This window comes from Suricata suricatta, chromosome X (assembly GCF_006229205.1).
Source record: "Suricata suricatta isolate VVHF042 chromosome X, meerkat_22Aug2017_6uvM2_HiC, whole genome shotgun sequence".
Lineage (NCBI taxonomy): Eukaryota > Metazoa > Chordata > Mammalia > Carnivora > Herpestidae > Suricata > Suricata suricatta.
In genome coordinates, this window is record NC_043717.1 from 40,224,109 (window position 1) to 40,248,469 (window position 24,361).

Consider the following 24,361-nt stretch of genomic DNA (forward strand, 5'->3'; position numbering starts at 1 on the left):
CACTCCTCCTGTAAAAGGATCCCAGCCAGATAAAGGAAATCAAAGACTGACACTCTACAGCAATATCAGCAAACTATAGCCTTCAAGCCAAAGCCAGACTTCAGCCAATCTCTACATTTTTAAAGGTAAAGAAAGAAAAGGAAAGAAAATATGCCACAGAGGCCATTATAAGGCCTGCAAAGCCTAAAATATTTACTATCTGGCCCTTTACAAAAAAAGTTGACTGACCTCTACTCTTCAGGAACCTGTCTTCTGACTATACAGAAAAGTGAGCCATGGGTCTTATAGAGCTCCCTACTCTTATTACTCTGCAGGCATCAAAACCCCAGAATGTTCCCCAGTGTATCATATGTTTTCTTTGGTGTATGTAGGAGTTTAAAGGTCTTAGGACGAGTTGATCCTTTTCCACTGGGACAAAAAGCATGTTCTTTCTGGTAGAAAAAGAGTAAAAGGAAAGAGAAGGGTGGAACTGGGGTTTTCAAAATGGTCATAGGGCCAGGCTACTGGGCGGTGGGGCTGTCAATCTGTTTGTTAGTCAGCGATGCTGAACCCCAGACGGCTTATCTCTTCAGCCCCAGCCTACAGCCCGGTAGGAAATGGTGAAGAACGAGAGAAGGAGATTAGGAGGGCAAACCGGCCTCCTGCAGGGCTGATATTTAGACATCCAGACAAGGGGTGTGTGTGAGGGAGCTGGAGGGGTACACGGGTGCAACTACCCCTACTTCCCAGGCACACTCTTTCTATTAGAGTTTCAGGGAAGGGGTTGCCCAGTGGAAGAAGCTGTAGGAAGAACTGCTATCCAAGAACAACTCCCCTCCTTGAGTCCATTCCAGCCTCGGACACTATTATCACAACTTGCCAGATGAGGAAACTGAAGCACAGAGATGTTCAGTAACTTGCCCAAGGTCACATGGCTAAGTCGCGTAACCTCAGTTTCCTTATCGGCAAAGCAACCTTAATAACAGGAACGACCTCACAAAATTGTGGCTGACCTCAAAAAACTGTGGCTGACCTCAAAAAATTGTGGCTTACGACAATGCCTGTCACATAATACTTGCTATCATCACAATTACTTGCCCCTAAGAATCCTTCCATCCTACCCTCCGTTTTCAGGCAGAGTATCAATATCTAACATTTATTGAGTGCTTCCTGTGGACGGCTTTAGTTAATATGAACTCAGAAAATCCTCACAACACTTAACATCATCACCACATCCATTTTGGCCGCCACCAGCCCTCGTCCAGTTTCAACCGCGCTCCGGTACCCAGCCGCCAGTCCGCCCGCGCTACGTCATCACAGCGCGCCGTGCGGGAAGCCGCCGGGAGGAGAGTGGACGCCCCTTCCTAATTCTCTCGCTTGCTTGCTCTCTTGAGTCATCGTACGGCACAGTAGGCGCGGGTCCGGAGGACTCCTAAGGTGACTGGATAAGGACGGAGGGGTAACAGCCACGGCTACCACGACGACGACAGCGGCGGTGGCTGGGGGAGGGGCGAGCTTGAGACGGCGAACCGCCTCGAACCGACGGCGCGAATTTACGCAGGCGCCGTACCGCTAGCGTCAGCGCTCTGACGCGCTGACGGCATTTGTGAGCTCGCAGGGGGTGTGGCCTGCAGGAGAGGCGCAGCCCCGCCCTCCGGGACGAAGTGTGGGCGGGACTGGGCGGGCAGTAGAGAAACCGGCCCAATGGAAAAGCGGGCCTCATGCATCCGCCGCCCCGCGGGTCGCCAGGCGTTTCGCCGCGAGAGCCATGGGCGGAGTTTGAAAAAAGGGCCGCGCCCAGTGAGTGGAGCCGACTGGATTGGTGGGCGTCGACCGCAGGGGGCAGAAAAGGGGAGGGGACTGGCGGGAGGCGGCCCGAAACTGGCTGTAGGGGTTTGGTGGAGCTTGCGGGGTAGGGTTTGAGCAGGAGGCGGGACCTGGTGGAAGGAAAGGGGCAGTCCCCGGAGGAGCGGGGCTTGTGGAAACGTTAGGGGCGGGATCTGGCCAAGTGGAAGGTGTGGATCCGGCCCGATAAGGGGTGGAGTTAAGTGGATCGTTAAGGGTGGAGTCCGGGCCGGAGCGGGTCCGAGTCTGGCTGAGTGAAAGGGTGGGTGATTATCCTGGAAGATTAGCTGGAAGGGGCAGATTTGTGAAGGGGTGGGGTCTGGGCAGAGGAATGAGAGTCTGGGAATGGGGCTTGGGGGAGCGGAAGAGGTGGTGATTAACCGAAGAGGGCCGGCCCTAGGACGGACTGAGCCTAGTGGTTTATTGCTCAACGAAGGGGCAAGACTTTTCGAGGGGAAAGAATAGTGCTAAAGGGGTGGAGCCTAGTAGGATGGGCGGGACCAGGTGGAAAGGACACCCGAGAGGAAGGAGAGGGCCTAGAAAGGGGCGGAGTTTAGAAGGCGGTGGGGGAATAGGATAGCAGAAGCGATGGAGACTGCATAGGGGGCGGGGCCTGGGAAGGGGCTGGGGAGTGGGGGTCCTTCGGACACTCCAGATGGTTCATGGTCACCATCATCCCACCGCCCAGAACCGCGTCAGGGGTGAAGTCTCCCCGACCATGACCTCCACGGGCCAGGACTCCACCACAACCAGGCAGCGAAGGAGTAGGCATAACCCCCATTCGCCCCCCCACGACTCCAGCGCTACCTCGGTGAGGCCCCAGACCTGCCCTGATCCGGGGGGAGGAGCAGTGGGCCGTGCACTGGAATCTGACCCTTCTCTGTGTTTGGCAGAAGCGAGGTGTTAAGAAGGGTGCCATACTCTCCTCCAGCCCTAGTCTAGCAGAGGTAAAGAAGAAAGGCAGAATGAAGAAGCTCAGCCAAGCAGCAGAGCAAGACCTAATCCTGGACATGCGAGGGCTGGTGAGAGTGGTCTGGCCTCAATGGATTTAGCCTCTTGTGACGATCAAAACCCTGTGGTTCTCCCTCCTGGACAGTATGGTGTGTTCCTTCTGACTCAGGCCCTGAATGGATTGGTGTCTCCCCTTTTTTTCCCTGCAGGATCTGAACCTTGAGGCCAAGACACTGTCTGGCACTGGTTTGGTGTTCGATGAGCAGCTAAATGAATTCCACTGCCTCTGGGATGACAGGTGAGGCTGGCTCCTCCAGGCTGTCCCCCGACCTCACAAATAAACACACTTAGAGTCCATTAGCAAGAATGAATCCAGTTTTACGATAGCCTGGAGACTTGGAAGCCCATGATTTAGAGAGGTGAGACCTAGGCTTGAAAAGATTCTTTCCATTTAGCCAACACTTATTGAGTATTCGCTGCGTTCCTGGAGTTGGTAATAGAGACATCAGACAAGACATACGGGTCCCTTCTCATGGAGCTGATAGCTGAGGGAGAGAGCCAATCATTAAATGGCCAACAGTAGTGTGAGGTGTTTAATGAAGAATGACCTGAGACCAGGGGATTCAAGAGTGTTGAATAGAGGACCCTAGACTAGCATCCAGGGTTCACAGAAGGCTCCCTTGAAGAAAGGACACTCATGCTGAAATGGAAGAATTATACCTCCCATTTGTTCACACATGTAAATCCATCAGCAGATTCTTTTGGCTCCGTTAGGAGTGTATCCGGTAGGTGACCTCCCCTCACCGACTACCCTGCCACCATCACCATCACTCTCTTAGACTTTCCGAGACTTCCTCACTGGCCCCCTGCTTCCAGCCTCAGCCGTCAGCCCTGCTGTCTGTTCTTCTCAAAGAAGCCAAAAAAAATTTGTACGAGATGATATTATTTCTTTTTTTAATTTTTAAAAATGTTTTTATTTAGTTTTGATAGGGGGAGGCTGAGAGAAAGAAGGAGGCAGAGGATCCAAAGCAGGCTCCGTGCTGACAGCAGAGTCAGATGCAGGGCTCAAACTCATGAACCATGAGATCATGACCTGAGCCAACCGAGCCACCTCAGTTGCCTACCCTCTCTTACTTTCTTTTTTTAATTGCACTTTTAAATTGAAGTACAGTTGACATAATGTTATGTTGGTTTCAGTGATGTTCTCTTTCTTAAATTCCTTCAGGATTTTGCCGTTGCCCTCAAGGTAAAGTCCAAATTCTTCATTCTGGCCTCTAAGGTTCCACATGACCTGGCTCCACACCACTTTGGTGACCTCATTAGCCAATCCTCCCCCTCACTCGCTTTGCTTCATTTCACCCACACTGGTTCCCTTGCTGGGCTTCCAACATGCCAAGCCCTCTCAGCTTGGGTCTTTACCCTGGCCGGTGCCTTTGTCAGAGATTCGTTTCTACCTTGTCCTCTCCCTGTCAACATTCACCTCTCAAGGAGACTTCCTCACAGAGGGCTTTGCCTGGCCACCCACCTGATCTTTGGGGTAGTCGCGGCTGGTGTCACTGTTCATTCACTATCATACTTAATGTGTTCAGCAGTTTTATATTGGTCTTCTCTATCCCAACAGGAGACTTGTGATGGCAAAAGACTTCACTGTTGGATACATACCTCCCATCTCCTAAAGACCTAGGAACACCACAGTAGACAAAACAGACAGAACCCCTTCCTTCATGGGGATTGCATTTTGGAGGGAGAAGACAGTAAACCAACCAAAGGAAAACGTTGAGTGTGTTAGAAAGAGGAGCTGCATAGAAACTCTGATGCAGGAAGGAGAGTGGTAGAAAATGTGTTTGAGGGGAATCTTTTTTTTTTATGTTTACCACAAGATTGTGACACCAGCCAAAGTCAGACACTCAGGTGACTGAGCCACCCAGGTGCCCCAAGGGGAATCAGGTTTTAAATAGGATGGTCAGGGAAGGCCTCTCTGGTCTTTGAGCTGGGATCTGAAGGAGGTGAGGGAGTGAGCCATGGAGACATCTGGGAGAAGAGTAGTTTGGATTTTAGTTTATTTTTTTAGAGCAGGGGAGGGCTGAGAGAGAATCTCAAGCAGGCTCTGAACTGTCAGCACAGAGCCCGATGTGGGGCTTGAACTCACAAACTGCAAGATCATGCCCTGAGAAGAAATCAAGAGGTGGATGCTTAACTGATTGAGCCACCCAGATGCCCCTGGGAGGAGAGTGTTTTTAAAAATGCAGGGATAGGGGCGCCTGGATGGCTCAGTTGGTTAAGCGTCTGACTTCGGCTCAGGTCATGATCTCATGGTTCGTGGGTCCAGGGCCCATGTTTTTAAAAACACAGGGATAGAAGATAGCTGAAAAGTCCTTTGGTTTGAGTGAGGAACAGGGAGGAGACCAGTGCAGGAGAAGCAGAGTAAGTGAAGGGAGAGCCTAGGAGATGGCATCTGAGAGGCTATGGGGCAAGTGTTTTGCAGCTTTCTGGGGCATGGAGCAGACTTCGGCTTTGACTCTGAATGAGAGTGGAGCCATGAGAAGATGTTAAGTACAGAAGGAACATGACCTGATTTGGGTTTTAACCAATATCTGGTTGCTGTGTGGAGGAAGGGCTTTTGGGGGAGCGGGAGCAGAAGCAGGGAGGCCAGTGAAAAGCTGAGTGTAGCAGCACAGGTGGGAGGTTCTGGAGGCAGCAGCGGGGGTGACAAGGAGAGGGGCAGGTTCTGGATATATCGCAAGAGCAGAGCCAGCAGGTGCCAGGGATGACCCTGAAGATTCTGGCACGAGCAGCTGTGGAAGGATAGATGTGAAAGATGTGCAGGGGCAGATGTGGTGCTCACCAGTGTCCCTATGTGTGTGTGTGTGTGTGTGTTGTCAACCCAGCTTCCCTGAAGGCCCTGAACGGCTCCATGCCATCAAGGAACAACTGATCCAGGAGGGCCTCCTGGATCGCTGCGTGTCCTTTAAGGTGAGTCGCCCCAGAGGAGACACTGGGTGGTGGGCGGAAGCTGGCGGAACCTGGGTGTGGTCAGTGCCTTACTGCTTTATTCCTTGTGTCCCCCCAGGCTCGATTTGCGGAAAAGGACGAGCTGATGTTGGTTCACAGGTGAAGGCTTTGGAACTTTGTAGGGATGGGGAGGAGGCTCTCAGGGCACGTTGGATTCTTTGGGAAGGAATGTCATGGGCCCTGTGGCCTTGGGCAAGTGACTGAGCCTCTCCCAGTCTCACAGTCATTCCCTATCACATGGGAGCTAGTAAATGGAAGCTCTTCGGGAGGGCCCACTAAGTCGTCAGCCCATGATAGGCTATTGTTATAGTCTAGTGTGTAAAATGATGGTAGATGTGTGCACAGGGTGACCAGGGGTTTCCTCCATGGGGCTACAGGAACCCAGAGTAAGGGTCCAGGTGTGATGTGATTCAAGGAAAGCTAGCTTGGCAGAGGGGACATCTGAGCTGAGAAAAAGAGTGAGTCAGATGAAGAGGGAAGCTGAGGGAAGGGAAGTATAGACAGCTGGCACAGTATGGCTAGTGGCCTGGGGGTAGGATTTATTGTGGCTAGAGCAGGGCAAGGGCTACTGCTGGAAATTAAGCAGGCTAGAGAAGAAGCAGTGAATGTGTCCTTTATCCTAGCTGTTCCCTTTGATTGACATTTGAGGGGGCCTGACTTGACCAGGGACAGGGCCATGACTCGGACCCAGGAGGGAGGCAAGCCCTTGAATCTCATCCTATCTCTGTCCCCAGCCTAGAATACATTAATCTGATGGAGACAACCCAGTACATGAATGAGGGAGAGCTCCGCATCCTAGCAGACACCTATGACTCTGTTTATCTACATCCGGTATGGATGAGAACTGTGAGGACAGAGGGTGGTGGCAATCCTGGGGTTTCCCGTCCCCATGCACATCCCATCCTGGGGAGAAGCAGCTGAGTGGACAGGGATGCCCTCCCCCTTACTCCCTCTGTGGCTCCCACTGTCTCTTCAGAACTCCTATACCTGTGCCTGCCTGGCCTCGGGCTCTGTCCTCAGGCTGGTGGATGCTGTCCTGGGGAAGGAGATACGGAATGGCATGGCCATCATCAGGTAGGACCCACCAGCATTTGGCTTTGTATATTTAAAATAAATTCTTTCTCTCAAATGTAAAATGTATTGGTATGGGTAGGATATTCACATGGTCCAAGAATCAAAGGGTACAAGAGTGGGTACCAAAAAAGTCCCCAACCCCCACCCCCCAGACACCTGCTTCCTCTCCTGGAGATAGTCATTGTAACCAGTGACTCATGTGTCCTCCCAGAAATATTCTGTGCCTGTTCATGGAGTAAATGCCATATTCCATATCAAGGCTAAGATCTAGATTTTATCATCTTAGAATCCTGATACATCTTAACAATGGTGTCTCAGAATTCAGTTAGCAGCAACTTGTTTTATCATTGGCATGTGAAATCACTGCACATCTTAGCATTGTTGGCATCCCAGGATTGATGAAATGCAGAAGATACAGCCTTTCCCCTCCCCTTTTTTAGCCACAAATGGGGTTGCACTCACCATGCTTCCTTCCATACCGTGCATTTTTCACTTCTACACCTTTGAAAGCTTTCCTCTAACAGTAGAGAGCCTATACCTGTGTAAAACACCACTGTGCAAATGCACAGAAAAGTAACCAGCCCCCTAGTGATAGGCATTTCGGTTCTTCCCAATCATGTGCTATTTCCAAAACATGTCACACAAATACCATTATCCATTTATAGACATGTTATTTCACCTTTTTTGTTATATGGACTGTGGGCTACATCCCCAGGAGCAGAATAGGTGTGAGGGTGTCTGCATTGATAATTTTTACTTTTTTTACTTATTTTTCTGAAGCTTTAATTCCAATGTAGTTAACATAGAGCATTATATTAGTATCAGGTGTACAATATAGTGAAAAACCAAGGAACACTTCACAAATTTGTGTGTCATCCTTGTGCAGGGACCGTGCTAATTTTCTCTGTATTGGTCCATTTTTAGTATATGTGCTGCTGAAGTGAGCACTGTGCATTGATCATTCTAATGAATGTTATCAAATTTCCTTTAGGGAGAGGGTGGGGGTGAGAGTCTGGGGACCCCAGTTACTCAGTTCCTGGCAGATTTGTAGGCATTGACACTGGGGGAGTTGGTGGTCCAGAATTGGGGAGCGGGGAAGAGTCCATGTCTGCAGAGGAGGGCCCCTACCCCCAATCTGTGGCCTTCCCTGTCCTGCCAGGCCTCCTGGACACCACGCACAACACAGTCTTATGGATGGGTATTGCATGTTCAACCACGTGGCCGTGGCTGCCCGCTACGCTCAACAGAAGCATGACATTCAGAGGTCAGCAGCAGGTAGCAGGGAGGGTATGATGGGGGTGGTGCGGGGTAGGGTATCCTGGTCTGGGCACCTCCCCAGATACATCTTGATCCTCTTACATAGTGTCCTCCTCCGTCCTCCTCACAGGGTCCTTATTGTGGATTGGGATGTTCACCACGGTCAAGGAACCCAGTTCACCTTTGACCAGGACCCCAGGTATGTCCCAAGTGACACCCTAGATGCCAGAATCCAGGCCACCCCCTACCTTTACGGGCCCCGCCAGAAGGGGCCTGGGAAGAGAAGGGACGGCATTCACATTCACTGGGCCCACCTTGGAATCAGGTTCTGTACTGCTCTCTGTCTGTCTGCTTTCTCTCAATGTCAGTCTGAGGCAGGATCTATTGGGTCTCCCATTTTACAGATGGGGGAATCAAGGCTTACAGGTTACAAGGTCACACAGAGCAGAAGTGGAAGAGATGAGAATTGAGCCCACAGATATTTGGACATCTTGTTCACCAGTTTACCTTGGAAATGGAGTGAACTTCAAATTACTACTTTATTTTTCTGATTACGACTACTGCAAAGTACTTGTATAAAAAACTTAAATAGGGGCACCTGGGTGGCTCGGTCAGTTAAGTGTCTGACTTCTGCTCCAGTCATGATCTCACAGTTCATGAATTCCAGCCCCACGTCAGGCTCTGTGCTGACAGCTCAGAGCCTGGACCCTGCTTCAGATTCTGTGTTTCCTTCTCTCTCTCCCCTTCCCCACTCATGCTGTCTCTCTCTCTCAAAAATAAATAAATAATTTTAAAACAATTATTTAAAAAATTAAGTAATACAGGGGCACCTGGGTGGCTCAGGCAGTTGAGTATACGACTCTTGGTTTCAGCTCAGGTCATAATCTCTCAATTCCTGAATTTCGAGTCCTATGTTGGGCTCCATGCTGGCAGCATGGAGCATGCTTGGGATTCTCTGTCCCTCCCCCATTCATGCTTGCTCACTTGCTTGCGCGCGCGCGCTCTCTCTCTCAAAATAAATTAAAAAAAATTAAATAATACAGAAATGTCTAAGGCAGTGAGTCTCCTATAATTCCTATCACCTCCAAAATAACTGTTGATACTTTAGGTTATATTCTGAAACAGAATTTTTCCTTTAGATGTATGAATATTCATTATTATCATTGTTAACACACTGCCTAATGGGACAATCCTCTGTTCTGTGGCAACTTGCTCTTTGCATTTAACCACATGTCATGGACACCCTGCCAATGTTAGTGCCTCTTAAAAATACCTCCATCTTTATAAGGGCTGTTGAGTGTCCCATTTTATGGCTGTACCTCTGGTCATTTATCCCTGGGACATTTATGGTACTTTCTAGTTTTTGCTATTAACAGTTCTATGGTGAAATACATAACTTTATATATACACACATATATATGTGATTTTTATAGTATGTAATTTGAAAATACATAATTCTACACTTCTCTGAGTGTAGAATTTCCAGTAATGCATTGCAGGGACAGAGGGTCGGTGTGCTTTAAAAGTCCAGGTTCTACAGCCAGACTTGCCTCCAGAAAGGCAGTACCAGCCTACCCTTCCTACGGAAAGTGATTGAGCAGGTCCTTGTCAGGAGGGACACTGCTAAAAAGTTGTTTTATCTTCCCTTCTTTCAAATCGACCACATAGAATTCCGTTTTTGCCCATAGATCCTGAACTCCTTTGGCCCCTTACTTAATCTAGGTTGGCTCTTCTGTAGACATTGCCTTATTATTTCCCAGCATTGTATATTGCTGACAGATGTCTGATTATTATTCCTTTTTGAGTAATCGTTTTCTCCCCAAAGGTTCTAGGTTCTTCTCTCTATTCCCAGTGTTCTGAAGTTTCACCCTGACCCCTTAATTCTGCTTAGCAGTAGGTAGACAGTTTACATCTGAGGACATGCCTTTCTGAAATCCTTAGAGGTTTTCTTCTGTTAGGTCTTTGATAATTTCTTCTGTTGTATTCTGTTTGGTCTCGTGTGTGTGTGTGTGTGTGTGTGTGTGTGTGTGTGTGTGTGTTCTCTTGTGTGTTATTTTTCCTTTTGCTCTGTGTCCTGAGAGATTTCCTCAACTTTACCTTTAAGCCCTTCTGTTGAATTAGGTAGACATTCTTTTAATCTCCAAAAGCACTTTCTTTCTTTTTGTCCCCTCATTCCTTAGCATGCCTTTTTTTAAGGTTTTAAAATTTTTATTTTATCTTATGTTATTTTTATTTACTTTATTTATTTTTGAGAGAAAGAGCATGAGAGAGTACAGAGCCTAAAGAGGGGATTGAGCTCACCTGGAGCAGGGTTCAAGCTCAAACCATGAGATCATGACCTGAACCAAAATTGGATGCTTAACCGACTGAGCCACCCAGGCACCCCTCTTAGCATGTTATTATAGAGTAGTAATTAGGTGGGCGCCATAGCTTAGTTGGTTAAAGAGCCTGTCTAGTATAGAGCAGTAATTAGAAGTGATTTGGGGCACCTGAGTGGCTCAGTCAGTTAAATGTCTGACTTGATCTCAGCTCCCGTCTTTATCTCAGGGTTGTAAGTTCAAGCCCCACACCGGGCTACATGCTAGATGTGACGCCTCCTTTAAATAAGAATAAATAAGAAATCATAAAACCTAAAGATTCTTTTAAAAAAAGAAAGGAGGGATGCCTGGGTAGCACCCATTTGTGAGTTTGAGCCGCATGTATGGCTCTGTGGTGACACCTTGGAGCCTGGAGCCTGCTTCGGATTCTGTCTCCTTCTCTATCTCTGCTCCTCACCTACTTGTGCATGCTCTCTCTCTCTTAAAAATACATAAACTTTGAGGCACCTGGGTGGCTCATTCAGTTAAGCGTCCAACTTTGGCTCAGTTCATAATCTCACAGTTCATGGTTTTGAGCCCTGTGTCAGGCTCTGTGCTGACAATTAGCTCAGAGCCTGGAGCCTGCTTCAGATTCTGTCTCCCTCCCTCTCTCTCTGACCCTCCCCTGCTCAAGCTGTTCTCTCTCTCTCAAAAATAAATAAAACATTAAAAAAAATTTAAACACATAAACTTTAAAAATATTTAAAAAATAAAGAAATAAGAAAGAGGGACGGGGTTCCTGGGTGGCTCAGTTGGTTAACCATCTGACTTCAGCTCAGATCATGATCTCACCCCTTGTGAGTTCAAGCCCCACTTCAGACTCTGTGCTGACAGCTCAGAGCCTGGAGACTGCTTCAGATTCTGTGTCTCCCTCTCTCTTTACCCTTCCCCTGCTCACACTCCATCTCTCTCTCTCTCTCTTGGTTTCTGCTTGGGTTGTGCCTCACAGCTGAGGATCCAGCTCCACATCAGGCTCCGTGCTGAGCATGGAGCCTGCTTGCGATTCTCTCTCCTTCTTTCCCTCTGCCCTTCCACCTGCTCACTTTCTCTCTCTTTCTGTCTCTCCCCCAAAAATAAAAATTTCAAAAATTTTTATAAAACAGAAAGAAGGAAAGAGAAAGATATGCTTTAAGACTTCCTCCGTTTTCCTCAAATGTCTCGCCATTCTTAATTAGCATCTATACTGAAGAATAAAGCACTATTGCAGGTGGCTGTCCTGGGGCTGCTCGACTGTAGTGCAAAGGAGTCTGGTTCCTGAAAGGTGTTTCCCTAGGATGGGGCCAGGAAATGTCCACTGACAGGTCTCAACCTTAGGGCGTGTGGGCAGGAAGCCATGCATTAGGTGGGGTCCTGCCAAATGCCAGAAAAATGGGGGTCTGTTGTTTTTCTTCTCATTTTTAAAAAGTATTTATTTATTTTTGAGAGAGAGAAAGACAGAGAGACAGCGTGCAAGTGGGGGAGGGGCAGGGAAAGGAGGAGACACAGAATCCAAAGTAGGCAGGCTCCAGGCTCCAAGCTGTCACCACAGAGCCCAACGTGGCGCTGGAACTCACGAACTGTGAGTTCATGACCTGAGCTGAAGTCGGATGCTTAACCAACTGAGCCACCCAGACGCCCCTATAGTTCCTTTTCAAGTTTATTTATTTTTGAGAGAGAGAAAAGGAGGTCTGGCCTTAAGATGGCATCTCTGTTTTTTACCCTCTGCCTTGCCAAACACTTGTCAATTGGACTTATTTTTTCAAATCCAGGGCTTGGCTTTTTTGGCCATCTCCACTGTTTTATTTTTATATTTCATTATTTTTTCTGTTTAATTTTTATTAATTTCTTCCTCCTGTGTTCTTTTATCCATTTGTTTTCTTGAATTGAATGCTTCAAGATTTGTCAGCTCGGGGTGCCTGGGTGGCTCAGTTGGTTGGGCTTCTGATTCTTTTCTTTTTTTAATATTAAAAAATTTTTTAACATTTATTTTTGAGAAGCAGAGCGCAAGTAGGGGAGGGGCAGAGAGAGAGGGAGACACAGAATCCGAAGCAGGCTCCAGGCTCTGAGCTAGCTGTCAGCACAGAGCCTGATGCTAGAGCTCGAACTCAAGGAGTGTGAGATCATGGCCTGAGCTGAGGTCAGATGCTTATCTGACTGAGTCACCCAGACGCCCCAGGCTTCAGATTCTGGATTTCAGCTTAGGTCATCATCTCAAGGTTCCTGGGTTTGAGCCCTGCATCGGGCTCCACTCTGGGATTCTCTCTCTCTGCCCATCCCCTGCTCTCTCAAAAAGTAAATAAACTTAAGAACATTTATCAACTCAATTGGCCATCTGTACCTGCCCTCACTGCCATCCTCCTGTATTATTTTGAAGTCAGTCCCAGATACCATATTACTTTTTCTCTAAATATTCTAGAGTATATCTCTAAAACATAGAGCATATATTTTGAATTTTTAAAAAAGCATAGCCGAGGCGCCTGGGTAGCTCAGTTGGTTAAGCGGCCAACTTAGGCTCAGGTCATGATCTCACGGTTCGTGGGTTCGAGCCCCACATGAGGCTCTGTGCTGATAGCTCAGAGCCTGGGTCCTGCTTCAGATTCTGTGTCTCCCTCTCTCTCTGCCCCTCCCCCGCTCACACTCTTTCTGTCTCAATAATAAATAAAAACATTTTTAATTGAAAAAAATAAATAAAAAAGCATAGCCATAGTATCTCTAAGCAAATTGACAATAATTCTCTAATATTGTTAAATCATTCTTTCTGTTTTAGTAAATGCATTGGAGGCTATAGCTGTGTTCTTTTGTGGATATATCATTGACAGTATCCACAGATATGAAAAACTGTGAATATATTCAATGCATTCTTCCTCATGAATAAGAATGTATAAATGTGAAAAACCACTTATCTGTGCCCTTCAGTCTCCTAACTCCCCATCCCTCAGGCTCTTAACTGCATCAGCAGGGTCCTGGATGGAAACAAATTGATCAGGCCTTAAAATACTATTACAAAGATGACAAAAACAGGTAAACTAAAGTTAGGTAGTTAAAATAAATAAGTAGGGACACCTAAGTGGCTCAGTCAGTTAAGCATCCAACTCTTGAACTTGGCTCAGGTCATGATTTCATGGTTCATGAGTTCAAGCCCCGCGTAAGGCTCTACACGGACAGTACAATGCCTGCTTGTAGTTCTGTCTCTGCCCCTACCTTGCTCATTCTCTCCCTCTCTCTCAAAATAAATAACTAAACTTTAAAAAAGAAGCAAACCTAGTGAATTGGTCATTCAGTGAATTAGCTACTCATAATTGATTTTATGTGCATTGACCTGGATCTGTAACTTGATTTCTCCAGAAGGGAAACCTCAGGTTATCTTGGGTGCCCTCCCTGGCCTACTCAGCATGAGAGAGGGTCTCCTGAGGCCCCTGGGGCCTCAAAGATTATTTGACAGAGATTTGTTGAAATCTCTAATTGTCTGACATCCTTTTTGCCATTCTCCGTCTTTCTGGGATGACACCTGTTTAAAACTCCCTTTACTGTCTTTTGACTAGGATTGTGGGAGAGCAAGGAGGTAAACCTGTGGTATCAGTCCATGATTCTTTCATTGGAAATTAGTGGAACTTATTTTATAACCTCCTCCTCCTGCTATTTGCTTTATAAACTTAGTTTCCTTGGGTGTTCATTCTTCTGCTGGCTCTGGTGGCTCTTGTGGGGTTGGCTTTCTTCCAATATTTTCTTTATTCCTTTTCTCCCCTAATGATCACCTTTATGCCCTACTGTGTTAATCTTCCTCTACTGGTTAACCTACTAAAAAAAAAATAAAAGTTTATGGGCCCCTAGGTGGCTCACTTGCTTAAGTGATGACTCTTGATCTCAGCTCAAGTGATGATCTCACAATTGGTGAGCTAGGGCCCGGGGTAGTCAGGCTCTGTGCTGACAGCATGGAGCCTGCTTGGGATTCTCTCTGCCCCTTTCCCACTCACGCTCGCTTTCTCTCTCTCAAAATAAATAAACAATTTTTTTAAAAAGTTTAGAGGGGAACTTGGGTGGCTCAGTCAGTTAAGCATCTGAGTCTTGATTTTGGCTCAAGTTATGATCTCCCCTGCTTATGTTTTCTCTCTTTCTCACTCAAAATAAAAATAAATAAAATAAGGTTTAAAGTTTGTGGGGTTTTTTTTTTTTTTGAGAGAGAGGGAAGGATTGGGAGGGGCAAAGGGAGAGGGAATCCAAAACAGGCTTACTGTCACCAAAGAGCCCAGTTCAGGGCTCGAACTCATGAACCATGAGATTATGACCTGAGCCAAAACCAAAATCCTGACACTTAACTGAGCCACACAGGCGCCCCAAAATAAATTTTTAAAAAAGTTTAAAACCAATATTTATCAGAGTTAAAAGTAAAACAGTCATCTCCCACCTACCCAAGACTAGAACATTCACATGAGTTTCAGTCCCCAATTCCTAGATATTTTAATTCAATTTCAAGAATCTATATCAGTTGCATGAAATTTCACAACCAAACTTATTAAAATGTGACTAAGTTGGTCTAGATTCATTGCTTACCACCATTTCTTGTATTTCCCTAAAAAAAGAAAAAAAACTGCTTCTTTAAATTCTTTCTGGCACAAAACAGCGAGTGGACGAATAGATAGATGGATGGATAGATGAGAGATTATTCATTTTGATCACCCCAGTCAGAATGAAGCTCTCCTGCACACAGCCTCCTACTGGGTTTTCTACCAGAACATGTACCTTCGTGTCTTCAGTGTCTGTTCCATGTATCAGTCCTCACAGCTCAGTCTCTCCCCTATAAAATACAAGAAGTAGGAGGCCTGGGTGGCTTAATCGGCTGAGTGACCGACTTCGGCTCAGGTCATGATCTCACAGTTCATGAGTTCAAGGCCCACATCGGGCTCTCTGCTGTCAGTGCAGAGTCCACTTTGGATCCTATCTCCCTCTCTCTCTGCCTCCCCCACCGCAACTTCCCCTTACCCCCCTTCTCTCGTGTGCATGTGCACTCTCTCTTTTTCTCTCTTAAAAATAAATAAAAACATAAAAAAATAAATAAAATACAATAAGTAGTAGAGGTGCCCTGTAAGGTATTGGAGTGAAGGAACGGGTCCCCTCACTGGCCTCAGGAGGCCTCAGCCAACACCCCCACTTCATCTAGGCTACACACACAGAACCGAGTCCCATGCCTCTTGGCCCCTAGTCCTTGAGTCCCCACACTTCCTTCAGGGGAAACACTAAGTTCCCCAGTTGGGCCTGATGCTTTTCCACCTTAGTTGGATCCTGCCAGCTAAGAGCTATATGTCCCCCGTGGGCCTCCAGCATCACAAGATTTGCCCAGCTGCCACCACCTTGGTCACAAGAGGTGGGGGCAAGCTGGTATGATTTTTGAGTCCCCCACAGCAGGAACCCTGGGGGCTAGGAGAGATCCCAGAGCTGTCAGGGTCTCAGAACTAGAACTGAGTGGGCACTGAGGAGGGCAGCAGTGTTTGCCAAAGGGAGGCATTCAGTAGATCAGAATGAATGAGTGAGTGAAGTAATTAATAAATGGGAGAATTAATAAATGGGAGGATCAATAAGTTGGCGACTGAATGGAAGAATGAATGAATGCATAGATTAAGTAGTTAATGGGGAAATTAATGAGAGTGAACGAGTGGCTGAGTGAATGATAGAAGCTGTGGGTTGGGGGTGTCCGGGGGGGAATTGACTCTCAACTGCCCCCATCTCTTTTTTTCTCTCCTTTCAGTGTCCTCTATTTCTCTATCCACCGCTATGAGCAGGGTCGGTTCTGGCCCCACCTTAAGGACTCTAACTGGTCCACCATAGGTTTTGGCCATGGCCAGGGGTATACCATCAATGTGCCTTGGAACCAGGTCAGTGTCTGCCTGCCCTTTGTCCCCCAAAATTGGGCCCAGCCCTGCCCTTCAGCCAGTTCAGGGCAGGGGGCAGAACATCCCCCATCATGCCACTCTGTCTGCAGGTGGGGATGCGAGATGCTGACTACATTGCCGCTTTCCTGCACCTCCTTCTGCCAGTCGCCCTTGAGGTCCTGGGAGTCCGGGGGGTGTTGGGACAGGAACGATGTTGAGGGATGGGCCGTGAGGGCATGTGGCCTCATGTAGTCCCTTTCCCCCCCTCAGTTCCAGCCACAGCTGGTCCTGGTAGCCGCTGGATTTGATGCCCTCCAGGGGGACCCCAAGGTAAGGCAGGCTCCCTGGGATGATTCATGGGTGGAAGGGGACTGCACAGAGCGGGGCTGACCCTCCACGTCCCCCCAGGGCGAGATGGCCGCCACTCCAGCAGGGTTCGCTCAGCTAACCCACCTGCTCATGGGTCTGGCAGAAGGCAGGCTGATCCTATCTCTGGAGGTGAGTGACTCACTTCATCTATCAGCCCATGGATTTAGGGGGACGTGAAAGCAAAGCTTTCAGGGCAGGCAGGGGTTTCTGTCCCAGCATTTCTACTTAATAGCTGGACAACCTCACCTAAGTCCCTGAACCTCCTTGTGCCTCTGCTTTCCTTATGTAAAATGGGCATCATAATTGTGATTACCTCATAGCACTGTTCGGTGTACAAAATGTAAGTCACCCTTCAGATTCCTCATTGCTGGATGCGTAGTCAGCACTCTAGTATTACTATTACCATTCTTCCCCGGTAACACCTGGTTCTTTCCTAACACCCGCCCCCACACTCCTTTCCCAGGGTGGCTACAACCTTCGCTCCTTGGCTGAGGGCGTTAGCGCCTCACTCCACACTCTTCTGGGAGACCCTTGCCCTATACTGGAGTCCCCTGGCGCCCCCTGCCCCAGGTGAGCCCAGGTGGAGGAGAAGGGGGACCCTCACTGTCTGTCCATTAGCCATTCGGTCACATTTCCCCTCCCCTGCCCTCTAGTGCACTGGCGTCACTCTGCTGCGCTATGGGAGCCCTGGAGCCCTACTGGGAGGTCCTTGTAAGATCAGGTAGGAGGCAGGGAAGGGGCTGGGTGGGGAGTCAAGCATGGCATGAGCCCTTGGGAGAGATCCTCTTCCAGACCCCACTCTGACTTTCCTGGGCCCCCTTGGTGGGGGAGGGTCAGGGCTTCTCTCCTGAGGGACCCTGGTTTCAGGCCTCCCACCCCTTTTTACATTTGGGTAAACTAAGTTCCAGAGTATCATGGGGATCCGCGGTGGGGGAGTAGGGTTAATGTGGTCTCCCGTTGCAGCTGAGACCCTGGAGGAGGACATTCTGGAGGAGGATAGCACGGAGGAGAAGGACGAAGAGGGATTGTGGCGGCCCCCAGCTCTCCCAATCCTGACGTGGCCCATGCTACAGGCCCGCACAGGGCTGGTCTATGACCAGCGGATGATGGGCCACCACAACTTGTGGGACAAGTATGTAGTCAGAGGGCCACCCTCTGAGTGGTCGGGGAGATCCCTCCCCTTCTCAAGCACTAAGCCCTGCCTCTGGCCCCTGTCCCTCCCCACCGTACCCCAGCCAGCACCCGGAGATGCCTCAGCGAGTCTTACGGATCATGCAGCGTTTGGAGGAGCTGGGCCTTGCAGGGCGCTGCCTCACGCTGGCCGCACGACCCGCCACCGAAGTCGAGCTGCTCTCCTGCCACAGGTCAGATCCCCTTGCCTGGGGTGGGGGTGGGTCCTCAGTGCACACAGGCCACCCTGGGGGCCGGAGCACGGGGTCTCACTCCCTGGTAGGTGGAGCTGCTGTGGGACCATGGGAGGGGCCGTGGAGAGACCAGAACCACCTGGCTGTCCCCTGTGCCCTGTCTGTGCCTCCAGTGCTGAGTACGTGGGTCGTCTACGGGCCACAGAGAAGATGAAAACCCGGGAGCTGCACCGCGAGGGGTCCAACTTTGATTCCATCTACATCTGCCCCAGCACCTTCGCCTGCGCACAGTTGGCCACAGGCGCCGTTTGCCGCCTGGTGGAGGCTGTGCTGGCGGGAGAGGTACCTCCTCCCTGGGGTGGGGCGCCAGCTCAGGAGAGGTAGGGGCACAGGGGGGGGGGGCCAGTGGGGAGGAGGACCCCTTCTCACCAGAGGCCTTGCTTACCGGCAGGTGCAGTGGGGAGGGGGAGGAGGGTTGCAGCCTGGGGGCCCCTAGCAGCCAGGGGTAGTGGCATGACAGAAGAAAAGAATAATGGAGAGAGAAAGCAGTGAGGGCAGGTGGTCTAATCTTTGCTTCCTGCTCCTCCCCCAGGTTTTGAATGGTACTGCTGTGGTGCGTCCCCCAGGACACCATGCTGAGCAGGATGCCGCTTGTGGTTTCTGCTTTTTTAATTCTGTGGCTGTGGCTGCTCGCCATGCCCAGGCCGTCAGTGGGCGGGCGCTGCGGTGAGGGCTCCCTGGGACCCCCGTCCAGCCCAGTGCTTCCTGAGCAGGCCCTATAGTGCAGCCCCCCAGGACTTACCCAGAAATCCCCAAGAGTACAGTTGCCCGGCACTTCTCCAGAAAAGGACCAAGGATTTAGCCTTGCACTGCTTACCTAGATCCTGCACCCAGGTAGATCTAAAACAGGATCCAGGGCCCCCCTGCTCCATCATTTCTGACCCCTAACAGCTATCCTGACAGAATTTGGGGTCCAGCCCCCCTAGTGTTTACTTCAGGAAGCTCAGGATCCCAGCTCCCCACACTTACCCATACTGGTCGGGGTGGGGGAGGGCTGTAGCCCTGAGCACTTACTTGGACCCATAGTGAAGACCTCAGGACCCAGGTTCTGGCTTTCATCCTTACTCTGACAGGACCCACAAGCCCTGCCACCCACTACTTTCCCCCAGTGACCCAGAGTTTGGCCACCAGCAATACATACCCCTGCAGACAGACCCCAGGGGTCTAGCCTATACCCTCTCCCAGGGGTCCAGTGTCCCAGGTTAACTGAGGAGCCCTCCCTCCCTCCCCCCAGAATTCTGATAGTGGACTGGGATGTCCATCATGGGAATGGAACTCAGCACATATTTGAAGAGGACCCCAGGTAAGGGGCTGGGGCAGGGATTTTTGGGGTGTGGTCTGGAAGGTGGGCAAGCCATGCCTCAGGCTCAGGCGTGCAGGGGAGGGGGGTGCTAACCAGCCTCGATCCCCCTTCCCACCCGGCAGCGTGCTGTACATTTCCCTACACCGATATGATCACGGCACCTTCTTTCCCATGGGGGAGGAGGGTGCCAGCAGCCAGATAGGCCGGGCTGCGGGCACTGGCTTCACTGTCAACGTGGCCTGGAATGGACCCCGCGTGGGTGACGCCGACTACCTGGCTGCCTGGCATCGCCTGGTGCTTCCTATTGCCTACGAGGTACAGTACAGGATGTACATGGCAATGTCTGTGTCGGTGACAGCGGGTCCGCATATGTCTGACTTCTGGATGACTGATCCTGTAGGACAGCCTGTGCATGGCCATCTGGATGGCCACCAGGGAATGTGATTCTGGGATGGCCTTGGCATATTTCTGCCACACGTGACTGCCTTCTCTGTGTATAACTGTAAGGGAGTTCTGGGTACAGTCTTTGTGTGTTCTGGGTTCTGGGGGCAGTCTTTGTGTGCCTAGCTGTACACGTCTAAGTGTCCTAAGCATACGCCGTCACTAGTGCCTGTCTGTGTGATGGCAGCCCCGTGAGACGGCCATCGCTGTGGAACTGAATGTGTAAGGTGGGGAGGAGCTTAAGTATGTGTGTGAGGCTGCACAGATGGATCTTTGTCACCACTGTTTCTCTCCTTGATAGCTGTGATACCGTATGTCACTGCACATTGCTCTTCGTCTGACAGCTGGTGTATCGCTTTCTGCATGTGGGAGGGTGTATGTGACAGTCAACTCTCTGCCTGTCTGCCACAGCTGTTCGTGTCTCTGACTGGCAGTGGCCTGTATATATTTGCCTGACTCTGCCTGAGTGGCTGTAGGTGACCACCTTGTCTGTGTACAGTGTGTGTGTGTGTGTGTGATTACTACAATGTTAATTCAGTCTGTATGCTACTGTCTGGTTGTATGTGGGTAGGTGACCATTTCCTGTGTGTGGCACTTGGGTTGTCACCTTCTGTTATGGAAATATGCGTGCAACTCTCTTTGGCACCATGTGTATAAAACCCTGTGTTGTGCGCATATGTCCCATTTTACCATCTCTTGACATCTGAGTCTCCGAGTTTCATGTCTCAGTCTTATGACTCTGCCTCATGTCCCCAACTGTCCATTTCTGGAAATGTCTCCATGTCTCTTAAGTCTGTGTTTGGTGTGTCCATGGTAGCTCTGTTGATCTGTCTTCATGTCTCTGTGTCTCTGTAACCCTGGGTCTGTCTGTCTTGTGTCTCCATGCCCTCCCCTTCCTATTTTCAGGGCTCTGGGCTTGTGTCTCCCAGTCTCCAGGTCCCATGTCTCCATTTCTCTGACTTGCATCTCTGTGTGTCTGGGTCGCCCTCACCTGTCTACCTAGGCCTCCACCCTCACACCCATGTGTCTCTTCTCTCCCTGTTCCAGTTTAACCCAGAGCTGGTGCTGGTCTCAGCAGGCTTTGATGCCGCATGGGGGGACCCGCTGGGGGGCTGCCACGTGTCGCCTGAGGGCTATGCCCACCTCACCCACCTGCTGATGGGGCTTGCCAATGGCCGCATTATCCTAATCCTAGAGGTAACTCTCTCAGCCCCTCTTCCCCTGGTGGGAGGGTGGTTTGGATGACTTGAAGTCCTGCCCTTTCTGCTGGCTGGCTGTGACACTCAGGACAATTTCCTAAAATCTGCTTTGAGTGTCCCCACCTGGAATTGTGGGCATTAATCGTACCACTAGCTGGACAACGTTGAGTGCTCAGTATGTGTGACACACTCTTTCTGGCACTTTGTGTGTATTTCTAATTCACTTAGTTGACAAAGCAGCCTGCAGAGGTACTCTGTTCCTCATTTCCTCTCTCCAGATCAGGGAAACTGAGGCACAGAGAGGCATAGTGACCAGCCAGAGGTCATACATTTAATAATGGCAGAGCCAGGGCTTGAACCCAAGCAGCCTGGTCCTGGCGTCGAAGCTTTTTATCACTACTTAAACTGCCTCTAGGAGGCTCCAAGACAAAGTAAATTCACTGATCTTTTGTAAGTTACTCAGTGTCCCTGCCCCCCGTGCCTCAGTTTCTTCATCCATAAGATGGGGCCAGCTACTGCTAGAAAAGTGCCTGGTATAGGGTGAGCAATGTATAAGTAGTTTCTCATCGGTGTGAGTCATCACACACTGGCTTAACCCTCTTAGCGGCCTCACGGTGCTGCTGTTTTCCCTACTTTGCAGATAAAGATAATCACTCACAGAGATTAATTGGCTGCTATAAAGTCCCACAGCGTGCCCAGGACTGCTCGTGGCAGGCAAGGGAATGGCTACGAACATGAACTCTTCCATCAGATAGCCCAGCTTCCAAACCCAATGGTGCCTCCAACCAGCTCGTAGGGCCTCCCATGCCCTGTACAGATGATGATCTAGCCACCCTGAGCCTCAGCTTCTTTATCTGTAGAAAGAGCAGAGACTGGGTGTCCTGAGTGTCACAGCCAGCCAGCAGAATGTGAAAGAAGGGGGTTCCTGTACAGATTGAGCACATGTGGTTATAAGGATTAGGTGAGTCGATATACATAAAGTGCTTCGAATAGGGCACACAGCAAACACTTAATGAATCTCTGCCGTTATTAATGTTCCCTCAGTATTATTGTGGTAATTATGATCTCGTACTTTACATCATAATTTCTCTCCCTCAACAACCACCTCATGCAATAGGTGCTGCCCCTCTGACAGTCATGCAGGACCCTGAAGGGGGATTGGGAGATGAAACATCTTGCCTCCCAGATTTCCATGAGGGCCCCCCATCATACCTTTTCCTCTCCTTTCTCTTAAAGGGTGGCTATAACCTGACATCCATCTCAGAGTGCATGGCCGCCTGCACCCGCTCCCTCCTTGGGGACCCGCCACCCCTACTGACCTTGTCACGGCCCCCACTCTCAAAGGCCCTGGCCTCGATCACCAAGACCATCCAAGTCCATCGCAGATACTGGCACAGCTTACGGGTCATGAGTGAGCAGGCGTGGGGAACTGGGGGCAGTGGGGGCTCAGGGGAGGGCAGGGATCAGAGGCAGGGTAGGGATAGCACCTACACTCAAGGATCTCCCTCCCGTGATTCCAGAGGTGGAAGACAAGGAGGAACCCTCCCTTTCTAAGTCAGTCACCAAGAAGGCAACCAAACCAGCCAGCCCTGGGTCAGCCAAGAGGATGACCACACCAGAAGAGAATATTCTGGATGCAGGCACAGGGAAGGCTGTCTCCACATCATCTGTGGAAGAGTCCATTCTAGGCCAAGCTAAGTCAGAGACTGCTGTGGTGGGGCTCAGTCAGGAGACTGAGTCCTCGGAGACTCCCGCACGGGAAGCCCCGCCGTACCAGACCACCTCCGAGGCAGCCACAGGAGGGGCCCCGCCGGACCAGACCACCTTCGAGGAGGCTGCTGGGGGAGCTGAGATGACTCAAACCCCTTCGGCCTTATGTACTGACAACCAAATATCCCCCAGTGAGCTGAATGAGAATCTTAGGACCTTGGAACTAAACTGCAAGGCTCAGGTAAGGTGCATTGCACCCAGGTAGGGGGAAGAAGGGGCAAGAATCTGGCCTCTCAGATGCATTCCTTGCCTCTGCATACCCAGGAGGCACCAGAATCTCAGGTCCCAGAAGAGGAGAAGCTACTGGGAGAGGCAGCTGGAGGTCAGGACATGGATGATTCAGTGCTGATGCAGAGCTCTGGGGTCCTTGCTAACACTGACCAGGTGAGCTCAGGGACCAGGGAAGAGACTGTGGCTTCCTTCTCTTGTCCATTTGCACCTCCAGGTAGGAGGAGCATGTGGTGCAGGAACATGTAATAGGGAGATAGAGTCCCTAGCTTACTCAGTTGCACCCATTCCAGGCCACCTTTTATGCCGTGACACCGCTGCCCTGGTGTCCCCATTTGGTGGCAGTGTGTCCTGTACCCGAATCAGGCCTGGACGTGACCCAACCTTGTCAGGACTGTGGAGCATTCCAGGAGAACTGGGTGTGTCTGTCTTGCTATCAGGTATACAGTGGAGGAAGAAGTGGGTGGGGTGGAGGTTGGCCCAGGAGCAGACCGAAGGCGGGTGCTAATCCCCGCCCAATGCTCACTCCCCAACCCCAGGTCTACTGCGGTCGTTACGTCAGTGCCCACATGCTGCAACACCACGAAGGGTCGGGACACCCGCTGGTCCTCAGCTACGTCGACCTGTCTACCTGGTGTTACAACTGTGAGGCCTATGTCCACCACCAGGTGGGTCCTGGGCAGACCCTCGAAGGTGTGGGCATACACGTACCCTCACACACACACCTTCTGTAATTGGGTAAGGGGACAGTGGAGACCCCTCTGCATGTGAGATAGTCCAGAAGGGCGGGTGAGGGCTAGTGCGGGGGCAGCTCCTGGCTGAGGTAGAGGAGGGGTCCTCACTGTCTCTTACTTACCCTCTCTTACCTCCTCAGGCGCTCCTAGAAGTGAAGAACATGGCCCACCAGAACAAGTTTGGGGAGGACATGCCCCACTCACACTAAATCCCAGGACGTGCTCCTCTTCTCCACCTTCTGAGACCCTGGATGAAGAGCAGCCTCACTCCATCCCATCCGGAAGACTCTTTTCAACTCCCCAAGGGTGCTGATTTAAGCATAAATACTTGTAAGATGATTGTGATGATCAATTGTGAATCTCCCTCTGCCCACTGCCTATTTGAGGGACTCTATCTACTCTGCCCTGGAAGGAAAGCGGGGCAGCTCAGCGGTCCCAAGAGGGGCTGATAACACTAAGCTGATGCTTCGGAGGGAGGGAGATGAACTGGCAGATACAGCAGAGTTGCATATGCAATAAAGTACAAGCTGTTACAAAACCTGGAGAGAGCCTTTTAACCTTGAATTAGTAAA

General features: G+C 50.1%; 1 protein-coding gene and 1 non-coding gene across 9 annotated transcripts; one reads left to right on the forward strand and one right to left on the reverse strand.

Moving 5' to 3' along the window:
- The first annotated feature begins 1,296 nt into the window (after positions 1-1,296).
- Positions 1,297-24,333, forward strand: HDAC6 (histone deacetylase 6). Of its 8 annotated transcripts, none has more exons than XM_029930109.1 (29): positions 1,297-1,416; positions 2,513-2,635; positions 2,718-2,846; positions 2,985-3,073; positions 5,664-5,748; positions 5,846-5,886; positions 6,522-6,618; positions 6,764-6,861; positions 8,021-8,125; positions 8,249-8,317; positions 16,198-16,324; positions 16,432-16,497; positions 16,592-16,651; positions 16,730-16,819; positions 17,154-17,260; positions 17,344-17,411; positions 17,654-17,822; positions 17,926-18,054; positions 18,228-18,396; positions 18,647-18,780; positions 19,349-19,417; positions 19,540-19,732; positions 20,906-21,055; positions 22,294-22,468; positions 22,578-23,008; positions 23,092-23,211; positions 23,349-23,495; positions 23,595-23,723; positions 23,930-24,333. In XM_029930109.1, exons 2-29 carry the CDS (start codon positions 2,543-2,545, stop codon positions 23,996-23,998), a joined length of 3,408 nt encoding a protein of 1,135 aa, XP_029785969.1. In that variant the 5' UTR covers positions 1,297-1,416; positions 2,513-2,542; the 3' UTR covers positions 23,999-24,333. The 8 variants fall into 8 exon arrangements, with proteins under 8 accessions (XP_029785969.1, XP_029785967.1, XP_029785970.1 ...); XM_029930107.1 differs by lacking the exon at positions 1,297-1,416 and adding an exon at positions 1,696-1,779; XM_029930110.1 differs by lacking the exon at positions 1,297-1,416 and adding an exon at positions 1,780-1,801.
- Positions 7,703-7,809, reverse strand: LOC115284449. Its single transcript, XR_003905203.1, has one exon. It is a non-coding gene; the product is annotated as a U6 spliceosomal RNA (small nuclear RNA).
- Positions 24,334-24,361: the final 28 nt, after the last annotated feature.